The 24602-nt window shown below is 39.5% G+C and overlaps 1 protein-coding gene and 1 long non-coding RNA gene across 3 annotated transcripts in view; one reads left to right on the plus strand and one right to left on the minus strand.

Annotated features, from left to right (window-relative positions):
- HPGD (15-hydroxyprostaglandin dehydrogenase) overlaps positions 1–6920 on the minus strand; it is a 30542-nt gene extending 23622 nt beyond the window's left edge. Inside the window, exons 1-3 of one of the 2 annotated variants that reach the window (XM_026518879.4) lie at positions 6242–6920; positions 5829–5952; positions 2593–2699 (exon numbers count right to left, since the gene is read on the minus strand). In XM_026518879.4, coding sequence (XP_026374664.1) covers positions 2593–2699; positions 5829–5952; positions 6242–6334 — 324 coding nt within the window. In that variant the 5' untranslated portion in view covers positions 6335–6920. The remainder of the gene's footprint in view (positions 1–2592; positions 2700–5828; positions 5953–6241) is intronic. The other variant, XM_026518881.4, reaches the window with a different exon arrangement.
- LOC130543357 (uncharacterized) overlaps positions 5942–24602 on the plus strand; it is a 36197-nt gene continuing 17536 nt past the window's right edge. Inside the window, exons 1-2 of the long non-coding RNA XR_008958676.1 lie at positions 5942–6135; positions 18673–18929. This is a non-coding gene — a long non-coding RNA (uncharacterized LOC130543357). The remainder of the gene's footprint in view (positions 6136–18672; positions 18930–24602) is intronic.

The following is a 24602-nucleotide window of genomic DNA, read 5'->3' on the forward strand; positions in this document are numbered from 1 at the left end:
CCAGGTTCATGACATAGGCCTAAGGCAGATGCTTAACCACTTAACCGACTGAGCCACATAGGCACCCTGACAGCTGATTTCTTACAGAAAAGACACAGTAGGTGTCCATTATGAATGCAAGGAATACAGGAACTTTATACCCTAGTGACCTCCGTCTATAAAATATCTGTAGATATTACTAGTGAAACTATTAAAAATATCAGTAGTGAAAAAACTGCTGTGTGACTTGTGCTTTTTCACTAGCAGAGCTGGATTCAAAGAAATTCTTGTCACTTTATATGGTTGTGGAAAGTTCCATTAAGTTTATAAAAATATATTCTTAAATATTCCTGAAGTTCTCAATTGGTTATATATTCATTTTTTTCCCATCTGGCAACCAAAGGATGTTATTAAATATGGTTCATAATAAGTCAGGGACAACCACCAAAGATTAATAAAATGTATAATTTTCAGGGCGCTTGGGTGGCTCAGTCAGTTAAGCATCTGCCTTCAGCTCAGGTCATGATTCTGGGGTCCCAGGATCCAGCCCTGAGTTTGGCTCCCTGCTCAGTGGGGAGTCTGCTTCTCCCTCTCCCTCTTTCCCTCCCCCCAACTTGTGTGCATGCTCTCTCTCTCTCTCAAATAAGTAGATAAAATCTTCAAAAAATAAATAAAATAAAATGTACAATTTTCTTACTAGCAGAAAAAAATTAAAGGTATCCAGTGGAATTTAAGAAAGGAATGGAAAAAGATCAAAAGCAAAAAGAAAACTTAGTAAATTCAAAATATGAACTGAAGGACTGCCTGGGTGGCTCAGTTGGTTAAGCAACTGGCTCGTGATTTCATCTCAGATCATGATCTCATGGGTTGTGAGACTGACCCCTACAGCAGGCTCCACACTCAGCAGGGAATCTGCTTCTCTCTCTTTCTCTCCCTTTCCCACTGCCCCTCCCCCTACTCACTCTCTTTCTCTTTAAAATAAATCTTTAAAATATTAATTAAAAAATAAAATATGAAAAAAAGTATAAGACATAAATCCCAATAAAGGGTAATAATAAATATAAGTGGCTTAAATTCACAGATACAAAATGCAGATATGCTCAGATGTGACTTAAAAAATAAGAGCTCATGCTATACTGTCAGCAAGAGACAAATTTAACATAAATGTTGACAGATCAGGTTTCTAAACATACACACATATCCCAGAAAGACTTTGGGGGAAATTTGACAAATAAATTTTAAAGCTATTTTGAAATCTGATGATATCTAGGAACACTTGAGACAAATTTTAAAAAGAACTGGAAGGAGTACCTTTCATTCTCAATTAAAGGACTTAAGGCATCTGTCAAGTTTTGGGAGAAACTTTGTACCCTTATCAAAGTGGTTCAGCTCTTTTGTGAGGTAGTGTAATTCTCATTACGCCCATCAAGTTATTATAGTTCAGAAATTATTCATGGGAATGTAGATTCAAGTCAAACATTTATTGACTAAGCACTATCTTCAAGATACTATGTTGATTACTGAGAAAGAAAGAAAAAACATAACACATCCTGTTTTTAAGGAGTTTATCATCTCTCAGGAGGGTATCATGAAGTAGAGGGCCACTCCCTATATGTTTATACACACACAGTGGTCCTTCCGTACTTGACACATACCTGCTTTGCAAGACTAGAAGAATGACCTTCCAAGGGCAGGGTGACCCCATGCACAGCCTAGCTCCTACAACTTGCTTTGGCTAAGGTTTAAGTTTTACTAAACCCCACTATCTTATGTCAAGTGTGTCTGTAAAATGGGATAAACAACAAACTTGTGATACAGAGGATAAAACAGAAATTTTATTTCCTAATTCTACAGTTTTGTAATTTAAGAGCTAAATGATCATCAAACATTGTAGAAATTATACACACACACACACACACACACTTTCAGTATAAAAATCCTAATAATTACAAAGTCTAACAGTCACTTTAACCTTGCTTTCTATTCTATTTCTGGAATTAAATGAAGATTTAGTGTTTAAATAAATAAGTTAAGCCAGAATTGACAAATATTTTTCTATAAAGGGCCAGATGATAAATAGTTCAGTCTTTACACATCATAGGGTGATCGTCACAACTATTCAACTCTGCTGCGGAAACAAAAAGCAGCCACAGACAATATGTAGATGGGTGACTGGAGCTGTGGTCCAATAAAACTATAGACACTGAAATATGAATTTCATATATTCATATATTTCATGGTTTTTTCCATTTTTTCAACCATTAAAAAATATAAGACCCATTTTTTCAGCTTGCAAGTTCTACAAAAACAGGTGGCAGGCTAGTTTCACCTGTGGATCATAGTTTGCTAAGTCCTAAGTGATGCAATAAATTGTTTTTTTTTTTTTCATATTTCCTTTGAAGATTTTTAAGGCAGATTTATTTGTGTAATTAGATGTCTCAAATGTCTTTCCATTTGTAAAAGGAAATGCTTCTTTTCTAGCTTTCTGCGACTCCCCTTTTTTTAATGTTGGAGGTCTTTGTATTGATCCCATGAATGAACGAACCTTTTCGTCTTTAAAAGCATCATTTTATTAAATAAATTTAGACAATAAACATGGCAAAGATAGCTTACCAAATTAATCTGCACAGTTTTTTCCCAGTTTTTCTCATTATTCACGCCAGCATTATTGACCAAAATGTCCAATCTTCCAAAGTGGTCTACAACTTTTCTAAAGGTATCTAAGTTAAAAAAAAAAAAAAAAGAAGAAGAGGACATTATAGATACATTCTTATGTTCCATATGTACATTTCAATATTACCCTGTGCCCTGAAATTAATTTTCATTTATCTACTTTTATAATGAAAATCATACTCTTAGACTGTGACTTAATGCCTTGCTTCTCAAAGTGTGGTTTGTGAGCCAACAGCATTAACAGCATCACCTCCAAGCTTGTTAGAAATGTGTAATCTGGGGTGCCTGGGTGGCTCAGCTGGTTGAACACCCGACTCTTGGTTTCGGTTCAGGTCATGAGAGATTGAGCCCTACTGGGGGCTCTCCATTCAGTGGGGAGCCTGCTTGAAGGTTCTCTCCCTCTGCTCCTCCCCCCACTCGTGCATGCTTGCACAGTCTAAAATTCTGTCCTTAAGAAATTACTGAAGTTCTGTGGCTTAGACTATGACAAACATCCTTTTTTAATAAGCCATGTTATATTAAATGCAAGTCTTCTTGTGTATTCAGATCCATTACGATCATTTCAGAGAGTTTGATACCCCAGCAAGTAAAAGTGTACTTTTCATTCAGTTGATTTGGATACTGTAACTTCAATATTTACTATTCATTCTTTTCTCTCACTATTATTGCTTCTTTGTATTACTAGTTTGTGTAAAAGAAAAACTATGTTTACCAGGGTAAAGTCTGCATAGATCCTGAGGCCTGAAGTTCATTCATATATTGTCCAACCACATGCCCAGTCCAGTCCTTGCAAACCCTCCTTAGCGAGTTCATACTTGGCTTTACCACTTTTGTATCAGGAAACACATTATTTCTCAAAGCAGCCTTTGACAACAGTTCTATAGATTTAAACTGTTTCCTTGGGCCTTTTACCATTGGTTCTAGCTCTATTACTTGAGACTAAGATAACAATCATGGCTGTTCTTCCAAATGACAGAAATGTATTCTCTGGCTTAGGGCCAATATAGGATTTACTTGAAAACAGTAAATCCACACAAACTTTATTTTGATTGAATAAAATCTAGAATTATTAACAACCACCAGGCATATTGAAGAGGGAATGGATTCATCAGTTCCCAAATGGATAAATTACTATGCAAGTTAATTGCCAAAAATATTGCAAAGGCCATTATTTACAGTACTTTACCATACTGGAATAGAAAACAACAAAATAAAAACTGTTTACTTTTTCATGGAATTTTTAAACTGTTTAAAATCTCAAATTGATTCCAGAAAGGTCCTCTAGCAGAACACAGCTAAGGAATAATTTTTTTTTCATTCCACCTGAAGCACGTTCTACTCTTCAAAACTCACATCCATCTTACAGAGAATTAGGTTGTTAAGTGCATATGTCTAATTGCTTCTTTAATTTTCTTTCCTTATTCTGGTCTCTAAGCATTCCTTATACTCTGCCCTTATCAATATCTAATACATCATCTTTTCTCTGGCCTACCACTGAATTTTGGGCTCAAATGGCTTACGATTCAGCTCTTGCTGACATTTAGAAGCTTGGGGAACTCTATAATTTACCTGAACTCTCCATGTTGTATTTTTTTCATTTGCAATATGAATTATGTCTAGATCATCTCTCAGAAACTTTTCACTTCCATATTTATGTGATTTCTAAGAAGTCTCCCTTGGCCACAGCCTAAACAGTTTCAAAAGCTGTAGAGTGCATTAAATCCTGAAATTGTTGAGAGTCAAGGCCCCGTCTTCCTTAAATGCAAATAAATGCTGATGTGCAGACAACATGTGGATTTCTCATGACCAACATGCCTTCTCCTGGTCACTCATTACGTGTCTGAGTTTCCTCCTCCACAATCACTTATCCTTAAGGAATGTGTTTACAGCCAAGTTACTAATTTTAAATACTGGGAAGCAACACAATTAAGGTTAAATATCACACGTGAAACTACATAAATTCAGGCAGAAATAGCTTTCAGATGATCTATACTGTTTCCTATTTCATCAGCATGGATGTTGGGATTTGCCATGACTTTATCCTTGATCCAAAATATCATGCATAATCAACAAAACTTTATCCTCTGGCAAAATATATTCCACTAGCACTGTGGTTCACAGACCTTCTAGTTGTGCTTGTAATTCATGTTATAGGTCTTTATTAGCATTTTCAGATTTAATTACATAATTTCCTTTAAAACAATTTCCTTTAGCTGTAGGGGAACCTTCTAAGGTATCACTCCATCTTCACCCTCTTATAGAATATCCCAACATTTCAAAGAAATTCACATTTTCAGTGTTCGTTTAAGAACAGGAGTACTAGAGTGACTTTTATGGAAGATTTCTGTCCCCTTGATTAAGGATGTGCCTAACAATTTAGTCTTCGAATAAACTTTGTGAAATACTTATGTTTTATTTTTCTACTTCTTTCCCAGAAAAAAAAAAAGTATTTTTTCATGCAGATCTATCAGGCCTCCATATAACCAAATCTGTTTATTGTACACACCAATACTGTCCTTGATATCCACAAGTAGATTGTTCTATTTTAAGGGAGCAGACCGGAAACAGGAAAGCGTTGAGGAAAGTCTGATAGAAACTTTTCTTCTGCAATTCTAACACAGCAGTACAGCTATTATTATTTTTAAAGGACCATTTCAGAGGGGAAAAACCAGAGAGAACATTTGGTTGAAGGCGTCTAGCACGTCTGTGATGATGATCCTTGATCTTGCATTCTAGTATGTATAAAAGGAAACATTGCCACATTTGGTTGTCATGGGACTCTGCATCTTCCAGCGTTCTGGGAGAAGCTGTTTGCCACAGTCCCTTAGCCTACTTCAACTTTCCAAGTTCCATCTGCAATTTCAGTCGCTTAATAATTACTGCAGCAACACGGTCTTTGAATACACAAAGGAATTTTGATTACATTATGTGCTGCCAAATGACTAAAATAAAAGATTTCTCAAGCAGTCTTGGTTTTCCCCCCTTAGTTTTTATGGCTATCGGGATGTCAGTAGGAAACAACAGTCCAAGCTATCTATTGGAGCTTGTAAGTGGCTGTTCTCCAGGAGGTAGCCGATCAGCCTGCACGGAGGCTGGCTCTCTGGCCCCGGGCTGCCTTCAGGTCGTTGCTTGTTGAAGGCATGTTTCGTGTTGATGGACTGATTCCCCTCTCTTACCTCTCAGTTGTTCCTGGTCAGCCACATCGCACTGGATGAAGAGAGTCTTCTGAGGTTCAAACTGCTCATCCAGGGCAGCCTTACACTTTACACCTGCTTCAAGATTCCAATCGACCAGCGCTACCTACAGACAAGAGGAGAGGCATCGAGGTCCTGCGCAGCTCGTGAAACTGACGAACAGTAAATAAACACTAGGACGCTCCCCTCTTGGACCTCAGATTCTGCAGTTAAAGTTCGGGGTCCCTCCCCAGCCGCTTTCGAGGTCGGCTGGAGACCGTCAGCCTCCGCAGCTTTCGTAAGCGGCAAGGTGGGCAGCCCGGGACGCGGGGCCCTGGCTCCCCGGGGAGTCCTTTGGTCGGTGGGCGAGTCTCGGGGTGGGGAGACAAGTTTCTGCGGCCGGGCGCCACGCTTACCTTGGCGCCCTTGTGCAGGAGCGCCTCCGCAAAGGCTCTGCCGATGCCCTGCGCCGCGCCGGTCACCAGCGCCACTTTGCCGTTCACGTGCATGGTGCGGCCGCTGCTCCGGGCGGTGGGCGAGCTCGGCGTCTCGGCGCGGCCGCAGCTTTTATGGCCCCCTGCGCGCGCGCGTGCAGCCCTGCCGGGCGCTCTCCTGCGAGTGGGCGGGGATGAAACTGTCAAGCCCGCGCCGCGGAACCCACGGCTGTGTCACCTGGCCCTGAGCGCTCCGCTCCGAGGCGCCAAGCTTCGCGATCTTTGCCTTCCTGACTCGCAGCCCGGGTCAGAGCCTCCCCTTGGCCTCTGACTGTGTGGCTGGCAGGGCGCTGACAGGAAAAACAGAAAGGTTATTTATATATATATGAACCAAACAGATTACCTTCAGGGCGCTAAAGACCACCCGGATAAGAGGAGGGCAGAGGAGGGGCTTGGGAGCTTGGTTTCCTCCTCCTACCCTAACGTCCTCCCCTCTCTCGCGCCCCCCCTCCAAATAAGAAAAACAAAAACTAGCGAACAGAGCAAAATCTTAGGGATGTTGCTCTTTGTCTCAGTCTAAATTTATGTCTGAATTCCCACGTCCTGGCGATTGGAGTGTCAATTGCGTGTCATCTTGAGAGGGCTCCGCAAGAACGGTAATCATTTACTTGCACAGGGCTTGGAGAGTCGCTGTTAGCCTGGTGAACTGTTGGTTCAATGGAATGCTTCCTCATTGAATCATACTAGCTTTGGAGGCTCTCAGTTGTCAGTATGGGAAAGAGGTTCTCAGTCCTCCAGGAACTTGAGTATAAGCTGTGTATCCAGGATGCATTCAGCCAGGGCTGTTCTTCTGACCTAACCACTTTTTTTCTTGTTATCACCTGCAGGCTTCAATTTTAGTTCTGTAAGCTTAATACCCTGTTGGCATGTGTTATGAACAAAGAAACCTAAGCATTTGGGGAGATGAAAGTCAGGCAAAAGGCTTAACTAACAGCAGAATGAATCCTTTGTGTACTTCTTTGCTGCTTACTGGAGATATGGGCGAAGGTGACTGGGTCAGCAGTGAAGGCGTTTGGGCGGGCTGTGTGAAATACATGTTGTCAGTAAGGCGTGGAAGAAAGACTTCCAAGTTGATATGAAATTGGGTCTTCAAAAAATGTTGAGAAATTAAGACAGGAAAAGAGATTTACATTCTATCATGATAATTAAAAGTCATAATGTGAAGAGTGCTTTGAGGGATCATATTGAAAGAGAACAGCAGAGGACCAAAAAAAAGGAAATAAACAAAAACCCAATGCCTCTAGTGGACTGCGCAGACCAGAAAAGACAAGGAATGAGTGCCTCAGCAGGAAGGAAATACTAACAGAGAAGGAACCCCTAGGGGAGCATTGGACCATGTTGGGAGAGCAAAGTGTTGCAGCACATATGGGGGGAGATAGCTTCAAGAAGAAAGGAGTGGTTAATTATACAGACTACTCCAAGGAGCACAAGGAAAAGACAGATGGAGGGATGCTTTGAATGTTTCAAGAAAAGAATGCTGAAATTTAAGGAGAAAACGGCTGCGGAGAAGATGGGTATCACAGGAGTTCAAGATATTTCATGGAAAGAAAGAGATTGGACAGTAGTTGGAAAAATTCGGGGAAAAACCGATTTTTCCTCTAAGGAAGGACAAGGAGGGGCTGATTCAGTTTAAGAGGCCAGGAGTCCGTGTGAGTGAGAGGAAGCGGAAACAGTCTGCAGGTGCAAAAGAGCATCAACCTCAGACCCACACAAAATGGGTTTGGATCTTACCTCAGCTTCTGACCAGCAGTGTGACCTTGGGCCAGTTGCTTCAACTCTCTGTGCCTCAGACTTCTTCTTAGTAGAGTAGCAGTTCCTATAAGAATTTGGTAAAAATTCAATTAGGTGATGCCTATAAAGCACTCTTCCAGTGCCTGGCACAAAGTCATGCAATAAGTATCTGTTCTAACTAAATACTTCTGGATTATTCATAAAAAGTACATATGAGACAGAAAAGAAAATGTGAGAAACAGTTTTTTGTTTGTTTGGGTTATTTCTTTATTTATGTATTTATAGGACACAGGAAGAACTAGGATCTAGGGCGGTTAGTACATTTTAATCCCTTTCCTCTCAGCTTCCATCGTCGCCATCTTTTTTCAGACCCTTAACTTTCTCCTGTGACAGCAAGAGCAGTTAACATCCTGAATTACTTTGCCCACAAATGTCCTAAATCCAATCCGGCTTCCACACTCCTCCCAGTAAAAATTCTAACCTATAGATCTAGCCATGTTTGGACATTCTCACTTTCAAAATCTGTGAACTATCCAAACTCTAGGGCACTGCACGAGAGGAGGGCACAGGCTTCCATGCTCCGTGTCTTTCTTGTAGCCCCTCTTTAGAGTCTAGTAAAGTGGAATCAGTTAAAACCTATCCCACTCTCCAAGCCTCAGGCCTTTGCAATCTTCTGTCTTCTCATCTGAGGATGCTTCCCTTCCTATTTTCTTCACTTGTCTTCCAACTCAGCTATGAAAATTCTACAGTGGAAACACCAATCGCATTATTCTTACGATCTGACTATCTCTGTGTGTCCAGCTTTCCTTGAAGGGAGAACTGGGTCTTTTTTTTCCTGGGTATCTCCGGCATCCAGCACAGGGCCACCCAAAGTGTGTGCTTATACATGTTGAATGAAGAAAAGTACAGATAAATGTGAGATATGTGTTTGAGAGAAGATGGAAAATTTAAACTAGATGGTGAGATCCCCGTATATTGTGATTACCTTTTTACAAAACTTACAAGTTAAGACTGGAAAAAATACATTGGTATGGTATTCTTTGAAGCAGAGTGTCTTGATGTTTTTTCATATTTTGTATTAAATGTACATTTTGACTTAAAATTACCTACAGGACATTATATATGTATATTCTAAAACTAAAAAAAGTACTCTTTACCCAGTAAACACATCCCCCTGTGGTTTCTGATACACATTTCTCAGCCTCTGTGTTGATAGTATTATTTCGTTTCATTGACGCTAGCTATACAATTTTAGCATCAATGTAATTGGTATAATTAAATAAATAATTCTGAAGTGAAACTAAGTTAAATCCGGAACACACCATCATTCATGTAATTTTGCAAAGCATTCCTATTTACAGGTTATACTTTATTTAGTAGCTTTTTTTTTTAAGATTTTATTTATTTATTTGACAGAGATAGAGACAGCCAGCGAGAGAGGGAACACAAGCAGGGGGAGTGGGAGAGGGAGAAGCAGGCTCCCAGCGGAGGAGCCTGATGTGGGGCTCGATCCCAGAACGCCGGGATCACACCCTGAGCCGAAGGCAGACGCTTAACGACTGAGCCACCCAGGCGCCCCCATTTAGTAGCTTTGAACAAAATTCTCTTTCAATGGAAGTAGATAAAATGTAAAATTAAATAATTAAAAATTAAATACAATTAAATAATACCATTGCAGGTATTGGGTAGTGAACATCTACTGATCTCACAAAGGCTAAAAGCATAGCCTCTGCAAACTGCCTGGCTCTGAATTCAGCTCCACTGCCTCCTAGCTGAGTGGCCTCGAACAAATTACTCAACTTCTCTGAATCTCAGCTTCTTCATCAGTTAAATGAGGATGAAATAGTATCTATTTCCTAAAGTTGTTGTGAAGACTCTACTGAGTTAAATTCCAGTGAGGTGCTTAGCCCAGTGATTGGCACATAGCAAATGCTCTGAAAATGCTATTATCGCTAAGCACTATACATACATAATTGCATTTATTATTTACAACCAAACAGTGACGTGGTTATTATTGTGGTCATTTTACAGATGAGGAAAACAGGTTTACGGACATTAGGGAATTTGGCCAAGGTCACTTATCTAGAAAACTGAAGGAGGTGGTTTTGAGGCAAGGTGTGGTACTGAGTGGTACTACTTTTTATTTTTTTTTAATTAAACTTTTTGAGATAATTGTAGCTGAGCAGTAGTTTTAGCCATGATTGAATAGTAATTTCTTTAAGAAATACAAGTTAAAAATAGACTTAAATTCAAGTCAGAATTCCCAATCAAATATATATTTTCACACACACACTAGTCTTTGTTGGGTCAGGTCTCACCTGCTAAAACAAACCAGTCTTAACTTCATTTTCCTTCAATCCATGCCCGGGGTGCCCATAGACATCCCAAGATGCAACCAGGCATGGGCCAGGGTAAGGATAGAGGCAAATCCGTCACCTGATAGATATCAGCTTATTTAATTTTTAAATGATCACATATAAATCAATATGGAAATACACTTTTTCTTTATAAAACCGAAAGGCACTGCTGAAATATGGCAATTTCTGCAAATGTTGGGGTCAAGGATTCTTGTTTTGCCCTTGCCTGCATGAGCCAGGTTCTTGTTCTTTCATGTGTTACCGCATTTAATCCTACAAGATACATAGTATTATCCTCATCTTACAGATGAAGACACTGAGGTTCATGGAAGACAATGACCTGTCCCAAAGTCACACTCTGACATTTAGCAACAAACCTGAGTTCAAACCCAAGTCATGTAACTCCCAAAGCCTTTGCTCTTTCTGTGCCACTCGGCTGTGTTAGACACATGTAAGTTCAAATGCTGTCTCTTCCTTTTTGCTAATTGTATGATCTTGGGCTGATCATGATTACTCAACCTCTGTAGCCCTGAGATCCCTGAGCTGTGAAGTGGAGAAAATGTTGACAGACCGTGGAGCACCTAGTACAGTGCCTGGCACATACTTGGTGACCCATGAGTTGTTACTATTAGATTCTTCTTCCTTACTGTTCGTATTTCTTTCTGGACTCAGCTATAAAGACTTAGTTCAAAATGGAAAAACAGTGATGATAAGTGTAGAGTTTCAGCTCCAGAATACAGGTACGAAGTGTTAAACTTCCGTAGTGTATTAGTCTGTGAGGGCTGCCATAACAAAATACCGAGCCATGTTCACAGACTCTGTAACATAAATGAGAGAAATTCATCTTCTCACAGGTCTGGAGGCTGGAAGTCTAAGATCAAGGTGTCAGCAGGTTTGGTTTCCCCTGAGATCTCTCTCCTTGCCTTGCAGATGGCTGCCTTCTCCCTGTGTCTTCACCTGGTCTTCCCTCTGTGCACGAGCCCCTGGTGTCTCCCTGCAAATCTAAATTTCCTCTTCTGACAAGGATACAAGTCAGATTGGATTAGGGACAACCCTAAAGGCCTCCTTTAAAGTGATCACATCTTTAAAGGCCTTATCTCCAAATCCGGTCACATTCTAAGGTACTGGAGGCTCCAACAGAGGCATTTGGGAGGCAGGTGGCAACACAATTCGGCCCACAACGGATAGGTTTTCCGATTTGAAAAGGGAAGTCTGCTTATTGACTAAACTATATTGGGGAACCCTATAGATGTCATAGGATTGAGCCAGTTTTGTGGCATGTGATTGACAAGGCATCATACGTTCCTGTGACTGGTAAGAACTGGGAGGCAAGAGACATGGGAGAAGAGTGGTCAAGATTATACCTGTGTCAGTAATCTGTGACAAGGAGGGAGAGAAAAAGAAATCTGGCTGTTGTAAACAACTGCTCTGGAGTAACTTCTACTTAATATGCTGCGCTTATACGATTTGTATGATTTAGCCAACAAATGTGTCTTAGGCACCAAAATATGTCCTGCCCTAGGACCAAAGGACATGCAGTCAATAAAACACATGGTCCTATCCTCCATGGAGCTTGTAACCTAACCTGATTGGGAAGGCAGACAATCATTTGGACACAGGCATGTGTGTGGTGGCACATGTCAGAGAGACTTAACATAGTAAGGTGTGACTGGGGAGAAGCAAGGCACCTGGAGAAAGTGCTAGTTCTCCCAAAACCTCTCCTTCTCAGAGAAGGATAAAGGGTAGTGTAGATCTGGAGATTCTAGAGCCTAGAAGGAAGGGGAAGGGCTATGTATTCAAATAGTCAGAAGATTGATACGAGTTTGGGAAGGTGGTGGGGATGCAGAAGAGGAGGCTGGAGAAAAAGGCAAGCGCCAGACCATGGAGAACCTTTGAAGCCGTGAAATGGGCTTCAGATTTCACTCTCAGAAGATAACAAGTCACTGGATGGGCTTTAAAAACTCAAGAGACCTCTCAGATTTGGGTGTTTGAAAGATCATCTTAGCTTGTGCTTGGAGAATGAGTTGAAGCAGATCAACTGTATTTATCCTGCTTTACTGTGACAGGGGTCTGGGAAGAAGAGGGGAATTCGAGCACTGGTAAGACTCCATCATGATACCAACCAAGAGAATCAACCCAACGAGACAGAATTGAGTAGAAAAATGTCAATGAAACCTCTGGGGACAGTCGCCCATTCACATTTGCATTGGATTGTTTCCTGTTTTGAGTTGGCAGTGCCCTGTATAACAATGAAAAAAAATGTATATAATTCTGGATGTCAGGGTTTGTACATTTGGGTTTTAAATTTGGGGAAGGAAATTTTTTTGTACTTGGCTGAGCTGTTCACCTGTGGGAGGTTATTTATTCTTACTGAATTTTTGGGTAGTGTCCTAAAAAATCTTTTAGGACTGGCCCTTTGGCAATTTAACCATCTTGGTCAGAGGAGAGTAATCATATTTCACAGTATGGTGAGAATGAAATTCAAGTTTCCCATATGTAAGAGATTCCTTACCATTTTTAGATCCTCCTAGACATAGGGGAGGGAACAGCTTGTGTAATAGGAGGTCGTATCAGGCAGAGAGACTTCTACAAGTAATGGCACAACTAACCTAAGTCTCAATACACTCAAATATACAACCAAAGTCCTCTGTGGCGGGAAGATTTGGAGTCCAGAATGCCCATATGTTGCTGACGTGCCATTAGTGATGAGAATTTTTTCAGGTGATGCCAACACAGGTCCTGGTCTTCAGTACCTGAAAACAATAGAGGGCACTTCTCAGAAGCCCATTGCCTTAACTGTGAAGAGACTCTTTTAATATGTGATTTCCTATGTTTCGTAAATTCTTAGAGTTTTTAAGGTATTAAACATAATAGACTTCATAGATTAAGGTGAATTTATTTTTGGTACTGAGGGATAGGATATATCATAGAAATCCAGCCTTGGAAACTTTTAAGATTTGTGACTTGGAAGTCAAGAGAATTCGCCCTTAGGATGATGTGAATTAGCTGTGTGGGCATTTGCAGATCAAATGCTCAGTATTCTCATCTGTAACATTATGGTTCGAGTAAACAGGAGAGCTCCTCTAAGGGAGCTGACTCTCCTCCGTTCCCTAATCCTCTGCCACCCTCCTCCTTTTTTCTGTCTCTCGCCTTCTCCTTCTCCCCCCATACTCTTTCTAACCCAGGATTAGACATGTTGGCTAACAGGAAACAAAGAATGGGCATAAGACAGGGAAGAGGTGATCGTTGCGGGTGATTTCTTCCTTGGTTAGGAGCCTCTGTGTGTGAGGGCACAGGACCCAACTCTCAGAGCTACTTGAACCCTGAATAAAGTGGGAAATGAGAGGACGCAACTTGGAGAGTAGGAGAAAAGGGGAAAGAGCTAAGACCATAGGCTGCAGTTCACATCTGTCCATCCCACTTATCACATGCTCTCTGCTCTTGAAATACTGCTAAAGAAGAGTGTTGCTTTAAAACAACGTAATTAAAATCATTAGAAAGAAAACAATATGGAGGCTAGATATAACACTTGCTAATACTATGAAATTTACAGTGTAGGTCTCTGCTATATTGGATCTAATAACACAAACTACAACAAATAATATGTTAGGTTGTAGAATTTGAACTGGCCGTCTTTATGTCAGAAGCCTATGAATAGACAATTCTTTCTTTCTTTCTCTTTTTTTTTTTTGCCTCAACTCTCCCCTCCATTTTAATTTGAGATTGGAAGCAACATAGTGCAGGAACTTGGAGGACACCAAGGTATTTTTAAATAAATAGGAGACACATTTATTTCAAATGGGGACAACTAGGTTAACTTTTAGGTTGAAAAAAATTATACTCAAGTTATGGACATGGGACTGTCTTATATTTATGAACTGACTTCTTCAAGATGATCTAAAAATAGTAAGTAGCAATAGTTAAGTGCTTTACAATATATTGAGTACATTTCATGAACATTCTCTGGTTGACCAGGGAACATGCTAGAACTTCTGGAGCTACAGCTTATCAAAGCAGCCTTTCACCTTTTCATTTGCTCCGTGACTCACAAAAGACCACAAATAATCAAGGAAGTTAGGACAAGTATATTTTTCCAGATACTCCTTTTAGAAAATGTTATAGTTTGTTTCATTTTAATTTAAAATATACTTGGTCATATTTAGAGAATTCAGACTATCAGGATTTTTAATTGAATCCTGCCACCAAAGTTGTCTTTTCAAGATTTTTACTTTTGTATAAATATGCTGGCTTGCTTGCACTCTGCTTTGGAATTTAGTTTTCCTAATTGCTGTCAATTAGGAACCTACAAGGTGAGATCTTATATTACCCTATGTAAATGACAGTACAAGCTAACTATAGAAAAATTCCTACCAATAAACCCTATGGGTTTTAACTGTAACTCTGCAAGTAACCTAAGTATACTGTGAAATTAGGAGAATAGTCTGGCTTAGAAAGAAGAGTATAAGAAAGAGGACAAAGACAAAGACTGAGGAAGGAAGGATGGAAAGAACGGGGGTAGGAAGGAAGGAAGGAAGGAAGGAAGGAAGGAAGGAAGGAAGGAAGAAAGAGAGAGAGGGAGGGAGGAAGCGAGGGAGGGAGGAAGCGAGGGAGATAGGAGGAAGGGATGAGGAAGGGGGGGAGTGAAACATTAGCACAGAGCTGCCTGAATGGGTGTCTCAGCCCCTTGCTTGGGAATCAAGGTCTCTCTGCTGTGAAGCACAATGACTGTCTAGGAAAGGCAGCTCTCAGTAACGGGAGCAATACAAATGACTAGCTTAATCGATAAGATCAGAGGTCTTCCCAATGACTCACTGTGAAGAAAAATTCAGCTTTTGCATAGTTTCATTGTATGAAAAGAACAGCACTATTAGTAAACTTGTTTTAGAAGATTGGACACTTCGGAAATTTCCCTGATCTGGATTTTGGGGGCAGTCCAGGCTTGAATAAAAGAAGCAAAAAGATGTTCCCTTTCCCTATATTTCTTATCTATTTATCTCACTATTTCTCATTTTCCTTAGGTACCCTGGAATGGAAGCTCACAAATTCAGTTTCTTCTAGATTTCTCCTCAATGTTATGGGAAAATCTATGCAAAATATGCAAATTCTTCATTTTACATACAGCTGGGTTTTATTTTTCTCCTTCTAAAACAAAAGTATTTCTGTTACATACCACTTAAGTAATTTATAGAGACTTTGTAAGAGTTAATGAGATGATAGATCATGGCAGGTGACTATACTTACTTCAAAGAATGGACTACTGTGTCTAGTTGGCATGCATTGATTTTCTTGGGATAAGTACTTTATTAATCTCTACCAGAGTGAAACGCCTTTATGTCTTGTTATTTTTGGAGTTAAAATGATGTAATAATTCTCTCCGAGAGCTAGAAATCAATTTGGTGAACTGGAACCAGAGAATAATTTATTCTTTGCTACCACAGATGTTAATTATTTATCATAAAATGGAGTGGGTCAAGAGATAATCTCAGAACTTTGGTTTGGATGGAGTCTTTGGTATTTATTATATGTTCCAATTCCTTTATGTTATATATGAGTAGATTAAAGCAATAAAGTAAGTGTCTTTTCTTTGATCACACAGTTCTTATTGGTTGGGTAATATCTGAAAGCTAGACTAACTGTTCCAGCAACTACATACATAGCTATCTTCCAGATGAAGACAATTATAGGATTTATAGGTACTGAAAACTATCCAGAACCTCACATTAGAATAAGAGGAGGGTTTTTTTGTGTGTGTGTTTAGGGTTACAGTGACTTGTTTTGGCTAAATAGATGTGCACTGTTTTCCTGGTTCATGTTTCCAAAATAGTGATGATGATGATGATGATGATGATGATGATGATGATGATGGTGGTGATGGTAGTTAACATTCATTAAGTTAATAAATTAACTTTTCTTAGTAATGGCATTATACTTAAGGGTTTGCACACATTATTTCATTTATTCCTTAAAATGGTGCAGTGAGGTTGGAACCTATTATTTCTTCTGATTTACAGAAGAGGAAAGTGAGACTTAGTGATGACTTGTGTTGAATGACATTTCTAGAAGGCACTGTTGACATATTTAGGCAAATTTTAGAACTGTAGAGTAGGAATAAGATACTAGGCATTGAGTAACTGTATGGTTAGGTGGCACTGAGCACCAAGATCCTTCTGGACTGAGTTTTAGAATGCAGAGCGGTAAGGGAAGTCTTCCAAAGTGGGAAGAGCAGTAGACACGTATCCCCCTTTACCACTTATCAGCTGTTCAACCAGAGGCAAGTTACTCAATTTTTCTCAGGTCGGTTGTATAAAATCTGAGATGAGGCTAATAGTTTTTCTAACGATATCAACAGGAAAGTCAAGTGATAAGATATATGTGAAATGATCCAGCACAGCCTAGGAAGGTCATTAATTGTTAATTGATCCCAGGGAGTTGCTGGCAAAGTTGGAACACATTTCAAGGGACTGGATTTTAGCAAAACATTTGGAGGAAGGGGGAAATGATTAGATAAAATGAAAACCCAGATACTTTGAAATGGTTTCCTGGTAATTCTTAAATGAAAACAGGAGGAGAAAGAATTAAGAAATGTAAGTGATTGTGAATAATGAATAAAATGAAATTTAAATTTAACCATAAATCAGTAAACATGACCTTCATTATTACTATGAACTAGTGAGGTGGCAGAAATAGATCTGAAAGCAAGAAAGTAGAAAGCATATTTACAATTGTAATTCCAAGAATCTCAAAGAGAAATTATTTGAGCCAAGAAAGAAGGAAAAGGAGAAGCATGATATTATTAATTTTATGTAGTACTGGATTTTGAAGGGATTTTTTTAAAATGAAGAAATGAGTCTTGACTTTAAACAATTTATTGGTGGATGTGAATAGAGCAGGTGGGCAACACTTGGCACGAATGAAGGCTCGATAGTGATGAGGCTGGTATATTTTGTCTATTTTCAACTGAAAGAGCAAAGCATGTGAAAAATACTTGGTCTACTTTATTGTCAGTTTTTAGTTTCTGAAGATAGATGAAACGAAAAGAGGAAAGTACAACTGTGCTGAATACTGATCCAAAAGGAAGATCTGATTTGTATCTGAGACTTTTATAGTAAGTTTGGCATCTCAGTATTCATATTGGCAGAAGGAAGAAATGTTGGAATTAGTCTTTCAAAAGCCAGATTATGGAAAATTGGGAAAACATGAGAGAGATGCCATGATTAGGGTTCGATATAAAGAAATATTGTTGGAAATGTTTCTGAGGATTGCAATAATCAAGTTTTGCTTTACAACCAAGAGTGATCACTGTGGGAGGTACGGATTTGGAAGGTGTTCCAAAGAAGGTGACAGGAAAAGTAATAAGTTCCTGGACAGGAGGTGGATGACACAAGCTTAGATTCACTTATTCATTTAACTAAGGCTAATATTCAGTCTGTGCGTGGGTCAGTAATAAGCCCCCGGGTGACATCCGCATCCCTATCCTCACAGAGCTCACCTTTTATTTGAAGGAGACAGAAAAAATTATTAGGTGGTGATGAGGGTTACAAAAAAACAATAAAACAGGGCTGGGGTAGAGCGACATGGGTGGGGAGGAGGAAGGATCCTGCGAGATCCAGTAGTGAACAGAGGCCTCTGAAGAAGCCACATTGGACAGCGGAACAAGAAGGGCCAGCTATGTGAAGATTGGTAGAAGAATGAAAAGAAAGCACAAGATTTGAAGAAAAGAATTAAGATCAAAGCTTTCTAATGGACTGAGATTTCTAAATCCTGGGGGCAGTAATTAAAGTGAAACAAGGGGTGCCTGGGTGGCTCAGTTGGTTGAGCGTCTGCCTGTGGCTCAGGTCATGATCCCAGGGTCCTAGGATCGAACCCGAGTTGGGCTCTCTGCTCAGCGGGGAGTCTGCTTCTCCCTCTCCCTCTGCTGCTCCCCCCACTTGTGCTCTCTATCTCTCAAATAAATGAATAAAATCTTCAAAAAAATAAAATATGTGAAACAAAACAACATATATATCTTTATAGAGAGAGATGAATATAAATTCATCTCTATGTATTAATATAATATACTATATGTATACCATATACTGTGTAGATACTATATATAGAGATGAATTTATATCCATGCCCCATGTGTGTGATATATACAAATAAAACTATATAAATATATACATAAAGATGAAGAGGAGCTAGAGTAGCTGATGTAACAGACGATAGTGAATACCTGTGTATTCATAGCCTCTATGATGCTGTTGTGTTGTATTCTTCTTTATCCAGGAGATTATTTGAATTAGAAAGAACAAAGCAAACAGGGTCTGAAGATCACAAGAGACTTAGAAGATTGAAAAGCACCACCTGAATACGTTTAACATGAGTTAATTATTAATCCAAGTACTGACATTCTTCAGTGTCCAAGCATTTTCTTTTGTGATTGAAGACGTGCTGTGAACAAACACGGAGGAGCAGTGTGACAGGAGCTGGAAGACCGCAAATGCACAGATGGCTGTGTTTCCACAAGACAAGTCAAGATGACGGTAGGGGGAGTGGGGTTGGGGAAGGGGTTAGCCCAGAAAAATTCCGGAAGTTGGGGTGGGATAACTCTGACTTCCTTCTCAGCATAATTTTATGCTTGAATATTGAACCAATTATTTTGGGGCTCTTAATGAGGCAAGATGATTCAATTAGGATTTCCCATGCCAAACTACCCTAATGGATTTTCCAGACTAAAAAGCAAGTAGTAAAATAATTCTAGATTTGAGAAAGGCGTATGAGGAAAAAGTCCGGTTTAATAACTTGCTTTTTCAAGTTAACATTTTACAAATTCCATTCCATTTCGAAAAACATACAACTACCTTAGAAGTGGGAAATGTATTTCTTGATAGTAATATGCCATTTTTCATTATTAATAATTCTCTCTCAATCCCCCTTTTTTTAGAAATTTACATTCCAAGTAAAATGTATAAAATAAATGACAAAGCATTTTTAGTAAACAAAATATCCATTTTTGTTTTTTAATAAACTAACAAATTCTAAATTTGCCTTTGGAGAGTATAAGATAAGATAAATCTATTCATAATGAATATATGGTTATATTTACATCTGGTAAAACAGTATGTGACCTAACCCCTGAGTTTATTCATTCTTTGAAAGTGAAAACATAATGACAAGATGTGGCGTTAAATAACGTACTTCAGTCTTCAGTGTGTTATAAATAAAACTATGTACAGAGGTGTAATCTACCAACTGTACTAGTGAGTTGTAATGTTACACGTGTGATTTCTGAGTGAGTTCACTTGGAAAGATTTTAAAATTACTTTGTAATTTGAAATAATTTCAAACTTAGAGAAATGTCCAAAAAGATACTAAAGGAACTTTTCTCACAGAAACACTTGAGAGTTGTCAACGTGATGTCCCATCATCCCATATTTCGTGCCAACAAGCAAAGACATTCTCCTGCCTAAGCAAGTATAACCATCATATTTAAAATTTAACAGGACAAAAGGATAATGGATCAGTTGCAGAATAATGCCAGCAAATGCTCCCTGTTGCTCCATGTTACAAATACTGTATTGTCTTTGTTGTTGTTATTCTTATCAATTTAGTTCTATCCATGTTTAGGTACATATAAATTTGTAGTTCATTTTTTGACCATAGTTTTGTAAACATATATTTCAAATGTCTTCCTGTTCTATTAAATTCATGTGGTGTACAAAGAGGATATAATAACTGAATATTGATTATTTGAATTATATTGTCATTGACAAAATGGCACACTGTATGATTTGGCTAACAATATGAAACAAATGTTTCACATTTAAACATTGAAATAAATCAGTCTCAATTGTATTTAGATAACGATGTGATCCATGATGAAATATTCATATATTACTCATTTTATCATTTTTGTCTATAGCAAGTAAAGTTACTTGTAAGATTTGTAAAATTTGGCGCATAAACTGGAATGCATTTGCTATCCTATTAACAACATTATTTTAAATGACAAAATATTATTCCGTGGAAGAAATATGGCATAATTTATTTTTATTTGCTAATATCTTGTTGGGCATTTAGATTATTTGCATTTTTACTTCGTTTTTACTTCTTAAGCTATTTCCTTAGGTCAAATTCCTAAAAGTGAAATTTCTAGATAAAGAGGATATGCCAGATTAATGTTCCGAAAATGTGATACCCATTTATACTCCCACCAACAAGTATAAGAGTGACCATTTCCCTGCTAACTAATACTGTTACACTTTTAAACCTTTGCCAAATGTGGGTAAACCAAATTAAACAGTTGTTTTTATTTGAACATGTAATTCTTTATTGCTAGTGAGATTAGAGAGTTCTCATGTTTTTTGGATCATTTTTAGTTTTTTTTTTTTTTAGTCTTGAATTGTTTATCCATCCACCTTATCCAATTTTTGTCATATTTTAGTTTTTTTAGATTTATTTATTTGAGAGAGAGAGAGAGAGAGCCCGCGTGCACAAGCAGGGGGAGGGGAAGAGGGAGAGAGAAAATCTCAAGCAGACTCCCTGTTGAGCGTGGAGCCCAACATAGGGCTCAATCTCATGACCCCGAGATCATGACCTGAGCTGAAATCAAGAGTTGGACACTTATCCGACTGTGTCACCCAGGCACCCCTAATTTTTGTCATATTTTAAATAGTGTATTTTGTGTGATGTTACTAATGTTATGAAATTACATTTTAGAAATGCATTCTGAAGAGGTCATGCATTAATTAATATGATATCTAGGACCACAGGTAAAACAATCCAGTAATTTGGTAGAGACAGATAAAATGAGAGTGCTCATGAGCTGACAGATAGTGTGGGAAAACTGGGGAAGACTTCGGGGAACTTCACAGGGCATTCCCCTCCATTCATTTATACATACAAAAATATTTTTTCCAAAAGGTAGAATATGTCTTTAGATCAATAATTTTATATGTCAGAAGGATGGATTTAAAAGGGCAAAAAGAAACTTTTGGCTTCAAGGGTTTAAGCATGTATCAAAACATCAGATTGTATGCTTTAAATATGTAGCTTGATTTGTAATAGCCCCAAAGTGGAAAAAGCCCAAACGTCCATTAACAGATAAATGAATAAACAGATACTATATCCATCCATACAATGGGACACTCTTCAGCAATAAAAATAATGAACTATGACATTTAGGACTCTGAAAATAATTATGTAGCATGAAGGAAACAGAATAAAACAAAAAGCAAACACTTTGTGACTCTGATCATATAAAATTCTAGAAAATACAAACTAATTTATTGTCAAGGAAAGTGAATCAGTCATTGTCCAGAGGGCTGGTAAGGTCAGGGAGAGATGATAAAAAAGTCCAAGGGAAGTATAAGGGTGATGGCTGTGTTTATTAACATGATTATGATGGTTTCACGGGTTCACCTGTACATCAAAAGTAATCCAGTTGCACACTTTAAAATATGTGAGGTTATGGCGTGTCAGGTATATCTCAACAAAACTTAAAAAAATGTTTCCATGAAGGTTTAGATCTCTTATATTCCACATATGAGTGAAACCATGATAATTGTCTTTCTCTGAGGGGAAGGGAGGGAAAACTGAATGGGAAGAAATCAGAGAGAGAGACAAATCATGGCAGACTCTTGACTCCAGGAAATAAACTGAGGATTAGAGAAAGGGAGGGGGTGGGGGGATGAGGTAACTGGGTGATGGGTATTAGGGAGGGCACATGACGTGATGAGCACTGGGTGTTATACGCAACTAATGAATCATTGAGCACTACATCAAAAACTAATGATGTACTATATGTTGGCTAAATGAGTTTAAAAAAAAAGTTTAGATCTCTTCCCCCCCCTCGCCCCCAGAAACCAGAAGGTTTGACAACTCTGTATTTATTTAACCATCTCTCTCTCTTCATGCCTTGGGAAGGACAGCCCTCTTTTAGTGGGCTTTTAGTGGCAGGTAATATTGACAAGCAATAAAGATCATTTCTATGGGTCAACAAAAACTCTAGCTGAGTGAGAAAAGTTACATTTCTGGACTATGGGATTCCCCTTTTCTCTATTTTCGCTTTCCTGACTGGACAACAATGGCCTTGAGGTGAACAATCCAGAGGCTACAGGAGCAAACAAACCCTTATGTGCTCTGACAATGCCCTTGACTCCAGGAAACACACCAGAATGAAATGGACACTCATGTCATACAGCTGCAGTCACTAGAACATCTGGGGATGCATTCCAGAAGCACATTCTCTCTAGTGTGGTGCAGTCTTCTCCTATTAGTTACACACACTGTTTCAGTCTGGCCCCTGCAGTCTTATGGCAAGTGCCACCAGCAAATGGAATTCTGGACATCAGGGAACATGGATCTTTTGCAGTACCTGGGGAACAGCTGAGTGTTATGTGATGTGCCCTGGGTACAAGGGAACAGATTTTTCTTCTTACCCAAAGAACTGAAGGTTGTCACCGCAACCTCCCTTTCCGCAAGGTGACCTCTGGACCTGCCAAAAAAAAAAAAAAAAAAAAAATCCTGGGATTCAGGCCACAAAAGAGGACCACAGACCATTCCTACGTGGCCTTTGTCAGCTATGCAAATTAAATCAAAACTGAAAGAACTAAGACGTTTTGCAAGTTCTCCAGACTAGGTCTTCTTGGCCAAAATTGTGTCAGGACTGTGCCTTAACTGGTCAGATAGAAGAAAAGGAGGCCCCCTGAAGGCTCAGACTAGTCACGGTCTTCTCCAGGGCATGGGAGAGAGCAAGGAAACCTCTGCCTTCCCTGACTACACTGGGTGACTAAAATACACATCGGGGACCTGCTAGGTGGTAGAGGTGGAATGGCATATGCCACAGAAACTGTGACATTACTCTGGCAAGTGCCCTGGCCTGGGCAGGTTAGAAAGTATGGTGCAGCTCATTAAAGCTTCCCACATTCCTAGAATTTATGGGCGGTCTCCCACGTGTATGTTCAGATATATAAAGTTCAATTCAGGTAGATGGCTCTCTCACAAAAGTTCTCCTCCTGTGTTCTTACACCGAACGAGGAAGCTTTCCTCCAGTGTGAACTGTTGTTGAATGAAGTCGAATTTGTGGTTAAAAGATGCCCCATATTCATTGCACGTATAAAGCTTTTCTCGAATACAAACTCTGCATTGTCAAATGAGGTCACAGTTTGTCTAAAGGATTTCATACTTTTGGCACGTTCATAAGGCCTGGCTCCATGGAACTCTCTGGTGATTACTGAGGATGGAACCGAGGCTAAAAGATTCCCCACATTCACTATAGTAGTAAACCCTGGCTCCAGGGTGATGCATGACGTTGGAGCTTTAGCTAAAGAATTTCCCACGCTCATGAGGACTTTTTCTCCATCGTGAATTCATTGATGTCAAATAAGCTTATATTTGTACCCAAAAACTTTCCCCAGTTTGCTGCACTTGTAATGACTTCTTCCATTGTGAAAGGCCTCCCCACACTTGGGGCTGCCATGTGGCTTCTGTCCAGGTGGGAGCAGCTGATGCTGGAGAAAGCTGGTGTTGCTCAGGAAAGCCCTTCCCATAGGTGAGGGGCAGCCCTTCCCAAGGGAGGACCTGTCCACACCCTGTCTTCACTGTGCTCCTTCTGGTACTGGTAAAGATGTGTGCTGAACCAGAATTATTTTTCACATCTTCACAGGTGCTCAGCCATGGCACAAAATGTATCTTACCACCTGGACATACATCTCACAGAGATGAGCCTTCTGGAAGGACGGCCCTAAACTGTGTCATTCTGCCAGGTGACATTAGTCTTCTGAAACACTCTACACCAAAGGTGTCCCTCATCCTCTGGTCTGCACCAACCATCTAGGGAGGTTATGGGGTGTAAAATTCTCTGACATCACATGGTACGGCCATCTGAGACCCTCCTCAAGGAAACCCTATTCCTATTCCTCTTAGGAGATGTCACTGAAGGTCAGCCACACTCAAAATAATCACACAGAGGCAGTTTCTGCTATGGGGTTCTGTGCATGCAGCAAGCTGGTAGCTGTGCTAACCAGGGAGGGGACCCCGGAACCGGAACCTCAGTCCCCAGCTGACCCGGAAGCATGATCACCACAGAGGAAAGAGGCAAAAGACCCACAACAGCCAACACAATTTTGAAGAACAAAGTTGGAGGACTGACATTATCCAATTTCAAAATCTACTATACAGCTACATTAATCAAGACAGTGTAGTATTAATGAAAG

The sequence above is a fragment of the Ursus arctos genome, unplaced genomic scaffold (genome assembly GCF_023065955.2).
Source record: "Ursus arctos isolate Adak ecotype North America unplaced genomic scaffold, UrsArc2.0 scaffold_11, whole genome shotgun sequence".
Lineage (NCBI taxonomy): Eukaryota > Metazoa > Chordata > Mammalia > Carnivora > Ursidae > Ursus > Ursus arctos.